The sequence below is a fragment of the Idiotropiscis lumnitzeri genome, chromosome 10, assembly GCF_059441095.1.
Source record: "Idiotropiscis lumnitzeri isolate Australia: NSW breed Sydney's pygmy pipehorse chromosome 10, RoL_Ilum_1.0, whole genome shotgun sequence".
NCBI lineage: Eukaryota > Metazoa > Chordata > Actinopteri > Syngnathiformes > Syngnathidae > Idiotropiscis > Idiotropiscis lumnitzeri.
Genome location: NC_142400.1, coordinates 8,396,226 through 8,409,723, shown reverse-complemented (window position 1 = coordinate 8,409,723; position 13,498 = coordinate 8,396,226). Strand labels below are relative to the sequence as shown.

The following is a 13,498-nucleotide window of genomic DNA, read 5'->3' as shown; positions in this document are numbered from 1 at the left end:
TTAAAAATAAAACAAGAGGAATCATTATATATTTTTAAATTAAATTACAAGTCACTGACCCTGAAACTATTACATGTAATGGATGCATCAGGCGATAAAATGATTTTTTTGTTTTTTGTACTGATTATGAGCAATCAAAGGAAATGTTTACTTCACCCCTTCTTATGTATTTTGGATTACAGACCCCACACACGCACACACAAAAATCAGATACATTAGGCATGCAATCGTATCGTATGAAATTGATATATTGTAGAAAAGCAAAGCATAAATAATGAAAAACTATATATATATATTAATATCAATTAAAAATCATAAAATAATCATGATTATTACATGGAAATTTATCGGTTGTGTAACCACTGTAATTTGTATTTAATGTTACTTTTGAGTCGTTTTTTTTTACGCAGCTCTTGCATTGGATGTCATTAGATGGTGCAAGTGGTCTTAATGTCAATGGCTTACGTAAGTATTGTTAAGTACTGACACTGATAAAGCTTTTGTCAGCCTCTATCCCCGCCCATTCAAGATAGCCACGTCCCATAAAAAGGGAAAAAAGTGGACTTTTCAAAAAGTCAGCGCACAACTCCTCACTTGAACTTACTCATTTTCTGTGCGCGGGAGAATCTGGACGTAGCGTATCACGTACCGGTAATGGGCTCTTCACTTGGCTCCAGGAAAATCTTCCAGTTTTTTCGAGTGTTTGCTCTGGAAAGGCTTCTCTTCAAGCTGAGGGGATAGTTGTTGCTTGGGCAGGTGAGGGCCCAAATAACCAGTCGATGACACCCAAGACGCAGAGGGACGAGCAGCCATCAGGCGGACAGGGAATTTTGGACGTAGCGAGTGCAGGCAAAAAATTCTTCAAATAGGGTTATTTAAAACAAGAAATTACGACATTTTGGTTTCAACCCGTTGCAAGTTGCTGAGCAGTGCGTAAAATGCGTGCGTAAAGTTGGTGCCACTTCAAATAAGTCAAGTTTCCCAAGCGCGATTTGGTATTAGTTTGGCAATCATGGCAAAATGGTTCAGAGACTTTCCCATCAACTTGAAGAACGGCAGCGAACGAGTCCGCTCGGCCTCCGAATCAGGCCCACAAGCACGACACAAACCTTCATTTTCCCGCGACAGCCTGAAGGGAACCCCGCGTAAAGATAACGGAGTGGCCGCTTTGCTGGCCGGGAGAAATCGGAAAAATTCGGCCACCGAGTTGGGTCGTAACCAAAACACCGGCTCTGCAGGTGGAACCGTGTGGGAAACTCTGGCGCCTGGAAAAAATCGCAAGACCTCCTCCAAGGTGGAGGCGCCCGAGGAGAAGACTCAGACGAGGACCACCAGTCTGGCTCAGGCTTACATCAGCAGGATGATCAAAGTGGACAAGCAGGACAAGACCCCCAAAGTGAACGTAAAAAGTGAGCAGACTAAAACCGACATTGACAGTGGACGCTCTGCCATTAAAACAACAGTGAGTAACTTCATTTTGTTAAGTTGGGAAACAAGCAACGGACAGTTGATTGATTTTAACGAATGTTTGATGCCAATCTATTGATTCACAGCCAAAAGCGATACATGAAAGTTGAACAAACTTCAGTTTTGCTTGATTTTGTGATTTCACTCCACAGAAGTAGCAGTTGTGACAGAGTAATGCAAAACGTGATGATAACCATAGAAGAGAAAATTCAATTTACAAACAAGCTGTCATTTGCCTTTTTTGTTTGTTGCTTTGACTGAATGGTACGGTGGCAGTAAACTCAATTATTCTATAAAAGTGGATTTTATGCAGTTTAATGACAATTTCATTTGTCGTTTGAATATAATAATTAAATAAGAGAAACTATAATAATAAATGTCTTATTAAAACACTTTCCTTTGTCATCTCTCTTCAATCCATATGAGCATGGTCACACAATTAATTAAACAGGTATCTCAAGGCACCACTGCATCATATGACAGTTATAAATGTTAAACTGTTTTCTTAAAGCATCACCTGTAAGTTTTTATTATGGCGACAGTTCTTCACCATATAACTGATTAACACACTTTACAGTATTTTCTCTGAGACAATTTAAAATTAGAACTGCTTATTGTGTTCACATTGGAACTTCCACTGTATTCTTGTTCCCATGTTGAGCTGCGTATCCAATTTCCATCCCCTGCAAAAGAAAACAATGTCGTGAAGCCTTCATTGTGTCACATCAAATAATACTCTGACCTCTTTGCGCCATTATTTCCGCTCGCCCCTCTTGTCTCTCGTCAGACAATTGCGGACACCTCAACCTACACACACAAACAAGTCAGCGCTTATCTCATCAGCATCTTGTCTTTGTGTTTCCAAGCTTATTATCCTCGAGGACTACGCGGATCCTTTTGATGCGGAGAAAACCAAAGAACAGAGGGAGGCGGAGCGAGCTGGAGTGAATGACGGTTACATGGAGCCTTATGACGCCCAGGTGATCATCACAGGTAAGGATGCCCACGTCTTCCACTTGTTAATTAAGCACTGAGTATAAAGGTAGAAAGCAGAGCTGGTTCCACTGGCTGGGAAACATCGGCTGTGTTCACTCCCACAACGGGACAAACGCCCCTTTCTACCTGCGCCCATTAAAATAGGGTCACTGGTGGCGCGACTGGGAAAAGTTAAAATCACACACTGTGAACTATCATTAGCTGTTTCCACATCTACACTACGTACAGTATATGACAAAGAGAAGTCTTAATTCTTGACTTGCAAGAAGTCCATGTACTACCACGGAGTTAAGTTCCTTTGATACCGATTTCATATGCAAGACGGAGAAGGTGCTGTGAATCTTAATTAGATCTTTGTGTGAAAAGCACTTCTCGGTCATGGATGATAAACAATCAAATTGAAAACAGAAAATACGGTGGTAACTTAGCGTGCCTTTTTTGTGCTGCGTGACCGCATATTCTTTTATCGATCTGTATGTCGGCAATTTTACCCTTCGGTCAGGATTGGCGGGAACAGAAGATCGTCTGTATAGGGCAAAGGTCACACCAAGGTGAAAACAATGCATGTAATCTGATACACAAATCCAAAAACAAACACATCCAATCTGACACATTACAATGTGGTAATAACTTTTCCGAATCTTGCGAAAGTGCGTCGTATAAGAGTAGGAAACAAGCACATTTATTAGATGCGGCGATGAATAATTAGCTTTTATGCGTACTTGGATTCAATCCACTTGGCATTACCGCTAAACGGGTCTTTTAAATTAAACTTGGTGCCAAATGGGAGCTCCGGCTTGCGTGCATGCCGACTTCCATTCCCTTTGGCGGTTGCTATGGCAACAGTGTTGTGAAGGGACAATGGGTGTAGCTTCCTCTTCCAACTTCCTGTCTCCTGCCTCTGTTTCCTTTGCCCCATTCTCTTGGTATAGGAAGCTGCCCCCACCGTGCACATACACACACTTAACGTGTTAACAGAATGTAACAATCCCTTCAGACCACCCCCCCCCAACCCCCCCTCTCCCTCAATCACTTCCCAGCAGTCAGGAAGTAGGCTGCTCGGCCGTCCAATCCGAGGCAACGCTGATCTTTTCTTCCTGTACCTCCATTGTTTGCTCTCACAATAGCGCAGACACACAGGCTACCTGAAACACAAGTCACATTCCGACTTGTGACACGGCGCAGGATGCCGTAGATCTTTTTATCTCTGTCACCAGCACAAAGAGCCCCCTGGCCTGTGTTTTTTCAATGTAGAATCACTTCACTTTGGACGTGTTTGTTTGCATGAAGCAACCATAAATCTCTTGACCCAAACATTCACACGTCTGGCTGAAAGCTGAAGACCGGTTTTGTCGCTCGGCATAGCAGTGTAACCGAGTGTACCTGCAAATCAATTAAAGTATGACTGAAGAAGAAAATTTTTCCAATTGCCGGATCAGTGTGTGTGTGTATGTACCGGTCTACACACACAAACACTATTCTTATTATTATTATTATTAAAGAAATGAAATGACAATGAAAAAAAACAAAGGCCGTATTAGCAAAAAAACAAGTATCTAAAGACATTTAATTTGCATCTCTGATTAGAAAATGTAGTAAAAATGTGTTGACCAGTGTAAGTTGAGATAACCTTATTTTACGTTTGCTCATTTACAGTATTGATTTTTTAATGAATGTGCTTGTTGGTAAAACATTTCAAAATGATGTTGTGTGCTTGCATTTTACCAACGGTGTGTTCACTGTCCATCCGCTGCGGCGCAATCGCGATGACACTCAAGGCGAAGTCTAAACATCAGGGTGATGTTTTGCAGAGGTCCGCCGTCGGGGCTCCAAGGACCTCCTCAAAGTGTGCGTGCTGCTTGACCGAGGCCAGGCGGCGGGGAAGGGAGAGGAAGGCAGGCCACCGCCACCCAACATCTACGACACGCCGTATGAAGGCAGACCGGAGGGCGACAGCGAGGGCGTGTGGATCCCCGTCACACGGCCAGAGTCTGACATCCGTCCGGCCGCCGAATATGAGCTGCCCTGGGAGTGGAGGAAGGAGGACATTGTTCGAGCCCTGTCAGGTAGGCGGCCGAGCCGGTGACGAGGCTGGGCGGGCGGTCGTGGAAGGAAGGGTGTCATAGTCTTTATTTGTACAGTCATGTCATGACTGTACTATCACGACGATCTGTTTGCTTAACGCAGGAAGCTAAACAATTCTGTTGAATGCCTCTCTGCAAATGTGTTGACTTTGCTGATGGAGTTTTATTGATATTGTGTTTGTGGCTTCCTGCAGCCCAGTTTGAGGCAGCGGATTGTTCTCCTGCTAAAGAGATCGGTCGTCAGCAGCAGCAACAACATCAGCAGCAGCAGCAAACTTTGAGGCAGAAGAACTGGACGCACAAAACATTGGTGTCCACCTCTTCATCGTCGTCCTCCTCCTCGCCCTCCTTTCCCTCCTCGCCCATTCTCAAGCTTTCCCCGATAACAACCTCGTCCCCGTCGTTCCCCACCCTGAGACTCTCGCCATCTTCCGGTCCCAATAAACCGCCCTCTCCTACCTCGCCGAACGCCCCACTGGATGGGGAGGCGGCCAAAGTGGACCCCAATCTGCCACTGGACAAGCAGAGGTGAGAAGGGAGGGAAAAGATTTATTTACTGAAGGAATAAGCTGTCAGCACACTGCAGTTTAGCGATTTACAGTATATTCAGTGCCTTCTAACTGGAACGACCAGGTCAAATTACTTTGTTTTTGTTGTATACTGTAGACATTTGGGTTTCAGATCAAAAGATGAATAAGAGGCAACAGTTGAGAATGACAGAATTACACTTTATTTGAAGTTTGTTAATAATAATAATCATGACATGAACATAAATGAATGCTTATGACAGATGTTATTAAGTGTCATGAGGTAATTTATGTCACTTTTGATACGTTGGTCAATTTCAAGTTTGCATCAAAAGTGATAAGTGATCTGTCATAAGGATTTAGTCATGACTGGTCTTATTAACAAACTTCAAATAAAGTGTTACCAATGGTTCTCTAAGTGATGAATAGGGCTAAACAATTTTTTGTATTTTTTTCCCCCTCGATGCTGAGATTGTGATTTAATACGTGATTATTATTTTGTTGACACCATATACAGAAATAATATATACATATATAAATTTAACCATACAATGTCCAAAATGAAGCATTTTTTTTCCAAATTGTAGCCTTTGCTATTTGAAAATTGTATTCTCTTACATTGCAATGTCAATTTGAATTTGCTGCTTGTCGTCACTTGAGTGCCGCCATACAGCGTTTGTATCTCTTTTTTTTTCTTATAAGTACTATATATAATATATATATTTTTGCTTGCAAGTAGATATATATTTTTTGTTTGCAAGTATATATATATATATATATATATAAATAAAAGAAAAAACGGATGAATGAACTCAGTCACTTCTATTTCAAGGCGGCACTGTATAATGATATTTTATACTACCCAAGAAGCCTTAGACAATTTGGCTTATGTAAATCCCTTTTAAACCATTGCCCTAAGTGGATGTTCCATTGCAGTGCACCAAGTAGAGGGTGTTCACTTGATTTAGGTGGGACTTGAAGTGTAAAATGCCTCTCTCCATCTCATTAAGCACGGCCTTTCTATTGAAATGGAACCGGTGGGGTACACGCTCGCAGCGTGTTAGCATTTGTTCCTCTCTTGTAGCAGCTTTAATGTCATTTTGTTCCCCGCTAAGCGCCAGCCTGCCTGTTTGTATATATGGCTCGAGCCTGCAGTTGCTGTCAACACCACATTAGTAGCGTTAATAATAGTAGGCCTCTGTGAACAGCCACGGATAATTTGTCCGTTTCATCACTTGGTCACCTCGCATAGGCCTGTGACGCACCGCATGAAGTCGTCTCACCTTTTTACCCTAAGCATCTTCTTGACACTTGACTTTGTCTGCATATGTCGCCTCGCTGCGTCTCTTCCGCGTCTTTGGCAAGCTGGTACCATGGCAGCGTGAGTCGGCAGCAGGCTGAGGCTCAGCTGCAGCGCTGCAGGGAAGCCAGCTTCCTGGTGAGAGACAGCGAATCAGGAACCAGCAAGTACTCCATCGCTCTCAAGTGAGTGACTGACTGTATGTGGATGTGTCATGCAGGACTGTGCACAAGTGCTTTGCCCTCATTTCTTGTTTTAGCTGTACGCCAATGACCATATACGAGCGACTGAGAATTGCGTATGGACGAAAGCCATTTGTCATTTTGGACATGAATACAGGATTCATTGATAGAAGACTCACAAAGTGTTATTCCTCATCGTTCATGAAATACTGATTGGAATCAATCTGCAGGTGACCACCTACATGTAAATGAAGTTAGATCACTCTCAACCAAATTAGAATAGCAATGTTCACAAAAGTTGAAAAAAAAAAAAAAAGCAGAGCATGAGTAAATATGCGTCTTTGTGCTAGTAGATTACTTCCTGCTTCACGGAGAACAATGTAATATGACAGGACTTCCTATTTTTTTTTTTTTTATTCTTGGGCAGGCAGGCGGTTCAATTGTGACTCAAATGACAAAATTAAAAAAATAAATTAAAACATGAAAAAAATAATCATAGTGTCACATTTATGAATTTCGTCGCTGTCCTGTGAAAAACACATGAGTCCAATTAAATTATTATTATTTTTTTTAATGTTCACGTTAACGCGATGTCTGTAATACGAAAACCCCATTCACATAAAAATAAGGGAAAAAAAATGGACTCAAGTGTTTTTCACAGGACAGCGAAGATTTGTTCCTTAGCATAGCGGCCAACGAAGTTATTTAACGCATGACGATGGGCAATGGTTAAAGCAAAACGCAAGTGGCAAAACATTCTGTGGCCAAACACAGACGATAAGAAAAGATGACAGAACTCTACTGTTTTGGATTCTGGGGGCATAGAACAAATATCAAGAAGAGAAAATAAATTCATTTCTGAAAAGTGTTAAAAAAATGAGGAGCGCTGTATCTGTGATGGCTCAAAAAAAATGAATTTCCCAGTGAGACCACCAGGAGTCACAGTTTTTCCGTTCCAGCCAGTCGGTTATATGCGCGAGGGCCAATCGGCAATTTTTTTCACGATTGTCCAGTACATTGTGCAGGAGCCCTACGCCGTTCATGTGCGAGCGCTTGCCGAGTGTCGTTTGCAGAGTAAATCTATCTATAAGCACAGACCTGACCTAACCTGAAAGCTGAGCCATTATGTGTGTATGCGTGACAGTGTGCGTGTGCGTGTGTGTGCATGCGGCCCAGTGCACATTTGTTATACGCTGCTCATTCATTTGAGAGTCCACATCATTAACCCCCTTTACACATCCACTGAACCTTCACTACTGCACACCATCAGTTAGCCGGGGATAGATAACAGCAAGTGATTTAAATTCCCATATCCGAGTCGCGGTTATATTTCGCTACTGCGGCTATACTCTCATTTTTCTTTTTGGGCTGACAACATTGCCTTCTTGTCGTTCATCAGGACCAGCCAGAGTTGCGTGCACATCATCGTGGCCCAAACGAAGAGCAGCAAGGGCTTGGGCTACACTCTGGATCAGAGTAGCTGCGTCTTCGCCAGCATCCCAGAACTGGTGCACCACTACTGCACGCACAGACTTCCCTTCACCGGGGCCGAGCACATGACCCTGCAGCACTTTGTGCAAAGGTCGCATTTGTAATGCGCGTGATTCGTGTACTCAAAGATGTGCTGGTGAGGAATGTCCTGTGAGGGGGGGTGAGCTGATAGAAATTGTTTGGAAAAGGGCAGGCCAATTAGATGAGCAATTAGAAGAGTAAATTACGTTGACGAGATAGTCTGGAGAAACTCTACTTTTTATGAATTAAAACCGTGTATGTTCTTCTATACACGTACATTTGAGGAAACTATGACTTTTTTTTTTTTTTAACATCCATCCATCCACCATCTGAGCCGCTTCTCCTCAATAGGGTTGTGAGGGGTGCTGAAGCCTAGCCTAGCTATCTTAGGGCAGTAGGCAGGGCACACCCTGAACTGGTTGCCAGCCAATCACAGAGCGCACATAGAGACGAACAACCATCGGCGCTCACACTCACACCTCGGGACAATTTCAAGTGTCCAATCAACCTGCCATGCATGCTTTTGGAATGTGGGAGGAAACCAGAGTACAACCATGCAAACTCCACACAGGAAGGCCGGAGCCGGAATCGAACCCACGACCTCTGCACTGTGAGGCCATCGTGCCGCGCTTTTTTTTTTTTTTTTTTTAAATAAATAAATAAATAAAATCCCTGTAAAAGCTAACGGCCATATCGTAGCTTAAAGCTTCGAGTTTTACAGTCAGCTTTACCAAGATGCTTTAACACAGAGGTGCTGACACGATCAAGCGCGATGCCAAACAATTAGGCTGGCTTTGTAAGATCAATACAAGTGATTGGAGTATAGCTATTCGTCCATCCGCGGCTGTCAGTCAGCCTATTGATCCATCCTGAAAATGAGGCTCATTTGGCAGCCAATCTGTTTGTCAAGAGAAAGAGCTTTAGTAGTGATTAGATGCCTTTGAAGGAGGGTAATGCAGACTTGGAGGGGGCGGGAGCGGTGTGTCGGGCTCGGGGGGTGGGGCAAGGGTACAGTGCTTATAATGCTGCGAGTCAGCAGAATTGTCAAAGGATGCTGAGGTGTGCAAATAAATGCGGGTCTATCATGTGAATATTAGTCTTTTTTGGTGATGAAAAAGCTCCACCTGTGCCTTTCCGTTAGTTTGCGTGTTTCATGTGCTTTGAGGGCCATGATAAATTTCATGAAGACATGTTTATGATTATATTTTAGGAGCATTTGTGGATTAAATGATTTGGGGCTTATGTGAGGGTTGTTTCCCCCCCCCCCCCCAAGTTTACATGCTCCCACATGCCATTGATACCTTCAATGACATACGTATGAAGTGACTATTTGAGTATTTTATCAGGCCCCAATCATGATGAATGCTGTATATTCTTGTTGTAAGCATGTATCCAGTAAATAAAGTTGCATTTGTGATTGTGTGTTATTAATAGACAAATGAAGGAGAGGAGAGGAAAAAAAAAACACTAAGTTGTGTGTGTAATTAATTACAGATACACACACATACTGTAAAGCGTGAGAGGCCGTTAGGGACATAATTCAGGATTACCTCTCACATGCACTATTGAAACCCTCTCATACATATGAGTGAAATACTCTCATTCACACTAATGATTTTTTTCCCCCACTCATATACCCTTCGGTTAGGCTGTGGTATAACACTAGCATTTTTTTTCATTCATTTATACGACTGTTTTTTTGGGCTTTTTTTTTTTTCATATGCACTAAAATGCTAAAAAAAAAATCTAAAATGCTATTATGCTCATATTTTTGCATGCACATACCACGGAATTCTTCAAATCTGCACTCGTACAAATGAAATGCTCTCATACATACCACTGAATTTTCTTATGCACACGACTGAAATGTTGTCCCACACACACAAAAACAAATTCAACCTGCCACGCATGTTTTTGGAAAGTGGGAGGAAACCGAAGTACCTGGGAAAATCCCACACAGGAACGGGGAGAACATGCAAACTCCACATAGGAAGGCGAGAGCCGGAATCAAACCCGCCATCAGGCTAACCAGTCATCCACCTATGTTTGAGCAGAAAAGAATGATTTAATTGTGTGTGTCAGAGTGAAACAAGTTATTTGTAAGTGTTTTAGTATACATTTTATTTTATTATTTTGGTGGGGAATGAAAAAAAATATATCTGAGGTGTATGAATGGGTTAGTATAGCGTATGGGAGTGTTTCAGTAGTGTATGAAGAAACTTGTGCATGTGAGCACAAAAAAAAAAAAAATGAATGAAGAACAATGTAAGTGTGAGAGCGTTCCAACTGCAACATGGGTGTGAGGGAAAACATATACAATAATGGAATGAGAGTGTTTCATAATGAGAGAGTTTAAGTGAGCGAGACAATAAAACGGTCTTTGCGAGAGCTTTTCAGTCATGAGAACGAAATTGTTGTCGTGTTTATCAGAGTGTTTGAATGAATGGTTCACTGAGTAGTGAGCGAAGAGCATTTCAGTCGTCTATTAAGTGAGCCCAAAACATTTCGGTAGTGTATGAGAGCGTTTCAGGAGTGTGTATGAGAGCATTATATTAGCGGAAATGAGCCTATGAGTGTTCCAGCACTTCATACAAATGAAAATAATTTCAGTCGTGTGCACAAGAGCTTTTCAGTAGTGTGTGAGAGTGTTTCAATAGTGCGTGTGAGAGGTAATAGTCATGTGCCTCCTAATAGCCATAAACATGTACATGTGTATCGCAAGCATGAACACATATCGCACCATTTCAAACCATCTCTGTGTTCATGTCAACACACAAGTAAACACAGGTTTGCATGACCGTCTCAGCAATGTGTGTGCATCCATGTGTGTGCGTATGCGCAGAAAAGAGAGAGAGGGATTACCGGGTTGCCATGGCGATTAGTGAGAGTGAGGTAGGGCCATCTCTTCAGGGAGGGAGGAGAGAGACTGACTGCGATGTATAAAAGCAGCTATGAATAACCGGGACTTGAGTGCATGGCGATGCACGTTGGCAACGGCGGCGTGGCATGCGATGTCAGAGCGCAGCCAGGAATTAGTCCATTTGTGTGACTTTGCAATCGGAGTGGAGCGCCTCTAATTTGAGGTCAAAGACAAGCAAATATATGTCAGATGTTCACCGCGCTTTGCTCTCGGGTTCACACGCGCTAATCTCGGCCGGCGTTCTTCCGCAGCCCGCGGGCGGGTCTCGAAGGTTACACAACAACAGACACCACGGAGCATCACCTCTCCTCCCATCTGTGTAATGTGTTGTGGTCAGCCCGCCTAATTAAAAGCCACGAAGTAGGTCACGGCAAACAAGAGGCCCCCCACGGGAGTAGGCCGTCCTCAATCCAGTGAATTTGCACAGTGTGCTCAGATTGTATTTGTTGCTGGTCTCGTCTGCATCACTTATTGTTTCGGGTGATTTAAAGCTGCAAAGTATGAAACAGGAATGAGCTGAGATTCGAACCCGCAACTGCACAACGGAGGCAGAGCTGCTAATTATTTAGCCATGTGCTTCTGGAAGTTAACACATTCGGGCATTTAAAGACTCTGTAAAGTGAATTACAGAAAGAAAAAAAAAAAAAAAACAATGATACAGTATCTTTGAACAAAATGGCTCGCGGCCTGGGACCGAGATGTGGATCAGTGGTTGGGGAATACTGCTTGGACGACTACTGTACAATATTTTGAAAGTAAATTTTAAAATATTTGGCCGCGTCAATCCAACCCCACTCCCACAGTTATCTTGCAAATTTTCAGACAGCACATTGCACAGTGTGCTGAAATGAGAAAGAAGCACAGCAATGCAGATGTGGAAGGACTTTTGTCGAAAGCAATATGGCATGACACCTTCTCGTGACTGGCTCCGAGACAGCCCTTAAAGCTAATAGACGTGGGGTTGCGAGAAATTTATTTCTGGCATTTCAAAAATGTTTTCTTTATGTTACCGATTTGATCCAATTTCTCATTTGAAATGCTCATCAGGCAGCGGGACAGCAGTGTAAAACAAAGCAAAGCAACCTGCTCAGTGCGACAAAGTTACATAATATTACATGATGAAAAACACATGCAGCCGTCGTGCAGTATCACTCACTAACTTTTGAAACTGCTCCGTTCAAAGTGAACAAAAACATCTGCAACAGAGCATGCAGGTGGAACGATGCACGGTGATCTGAAAGTGAAGATGGGGTGTGGTCTTGCCAATGAGTGGTTTATCGCTCAAGTGACAAAGGCGAGTGAATTATCGTCACTTATTCAGCGTGGTGTAACGCTGTCTTCCGGACACGTTATTTATTTAAAGGTGCAAACTCGGCAAAAACTTTGCAAGTTGTGAGGTTTCATATATCACTTTGTGCGTGCTAAACATACTCATTTGCATATTCTCCTCCCACAACGTGGACAATTAACTAATCAGTATTTTAGCACGTTTGGTAGACGCAATCCGGGTTAGTAAATCAACTGCAAATCTTTGGCCCGTTGCAATCAAGTTTATGCTAGTTTGCATGTGCCAACATCAGTAAATCAGGCCCCGAGTATGAACGCTGTCAATCAAACCACGATCGCACATTCACGAATCCACTCAGTATAATGGACGCCGTTTACTTTGACAGACTGAACAATTGGATTGATACAAGGCGTTACGATGAGCTCGTGCGAGCATGCGGACGGAAGTGACAGCGAGGGAAGAAAAAGGGACAGAGCGGAGGAGTGAGAGGAGGGAGGGAGCTGGAGGGGGCGTCGGGGGAAGACAAGCACTCGTGGGGGTCCCAGCTTTTAAATAATTCAGCGAGAGACTCACAGCAGCACTCAGTGCAGAGGAAGAGCACTGTCAGGTCAGCTCATCCACCGCACAGGAGAGGGCAAGAGGGAAGGAAGTGTGGATAAAGATAGCACGAGAAGGGAAGACATTACTGCGAAAGCGTGGCCATGCGCATTTGCATGCTTGTGTGTGTGTGTGTGCGTGTGTGTGCATGACAATCTATATGTGTGTGATGCAGGTAATACAACAGTCAAGGTGAAACATGTCTCAACCTCCTGCAGATTTTTGGACTTCTTTTCATCACCACGGCAACCGCCTCCTCCCTCCGCCTCTCCCTCCTTCTCGCACTTTGTTGTCTTTTTACGCCCATCTATCACTCTTTCTGCTCGGATCACACACTGACTCACCACTGACTTGCTCTGAAAACACCACCTCATTCAACCTCCTCATAACGCACATCAATTATTACCTCGGTCAAGGGTAAGATGGTAAGAGGAATTAGCAAGAGGACACAACACAACCAAAACTTTGTGTGGGGGTTAACTCCAGCAAGAATTTGGGTTTTAAATTTTTGGGAAGTGTAGCTCTATTGTCAGTCATTATTTGAGACGTTTCTAGACTTCAGACTAGTTCACCACTTTATTTGTAGATTGGTACCGTCTGATATTGTATGGATTCATCAAACGCT

The 13,498-nt window shown here is 43.1% G+C and overlaps 1 protein-coding gene and 1 long non-coding RNA gene across 4 annotated transcripts in view; one reads left to right on the top strand and one right to left on the bottom strand.

The window, feature by feature from the left end:
* Window positions 1-557: 557 nt before the first annotated feature.
* Window positions 558-8,379, top strand: she (Src homology 2 domain containing E). Its single transcript, XM_088307393.1, has 6 exons — window positions 558-1,462; window positions 2,334-2,460; window positions 4,275-4,529; window positions 4,742-5,075; window positions 6,440-6,559; window positions 7,956-8,379. Exons 1-6 carry the CDS (start codon window positions 1,013-1,015, stop codon window positions 8,149-8,151), a joined length of 1,482 nt encoding a protein of 493 aa, XP_088163519.1. The 5' UTR covers window positions 558-1,012; the 3' UTR covers window positions 8,152-8,379.
* Window positions 1,767-13,498, bottom strand: part of LOC148328957 (uncharacterized) — a 13,171-nt gene continuing 1,439 nt past the window's right edge. Inside the window, exons 2-5 of one of the 3 annotated variants that reach the window (XR_015845657.1) lie at window positions 10,010-10,108; window positions 4,189-6,509; window positions 2,210-2,988; window positions 1,767-2,150 (exon numbers count right to left, since the gene is read on the bottom strand). This is a non-coding gene — a long non-coding RNA (uncharacterized LOC148328957). Of the gene's footprint in view, window positions 2,151-2,209; window positions 2,989-3,495; window positions 3,609-4,188; window positions 6,510-10,009; window positions 10,109-13,498 lie in introns of those variants that run through there. The other 2 variants (XR_015845656.1, XR_015845658.1) reach the window with 2 other exon arrangements.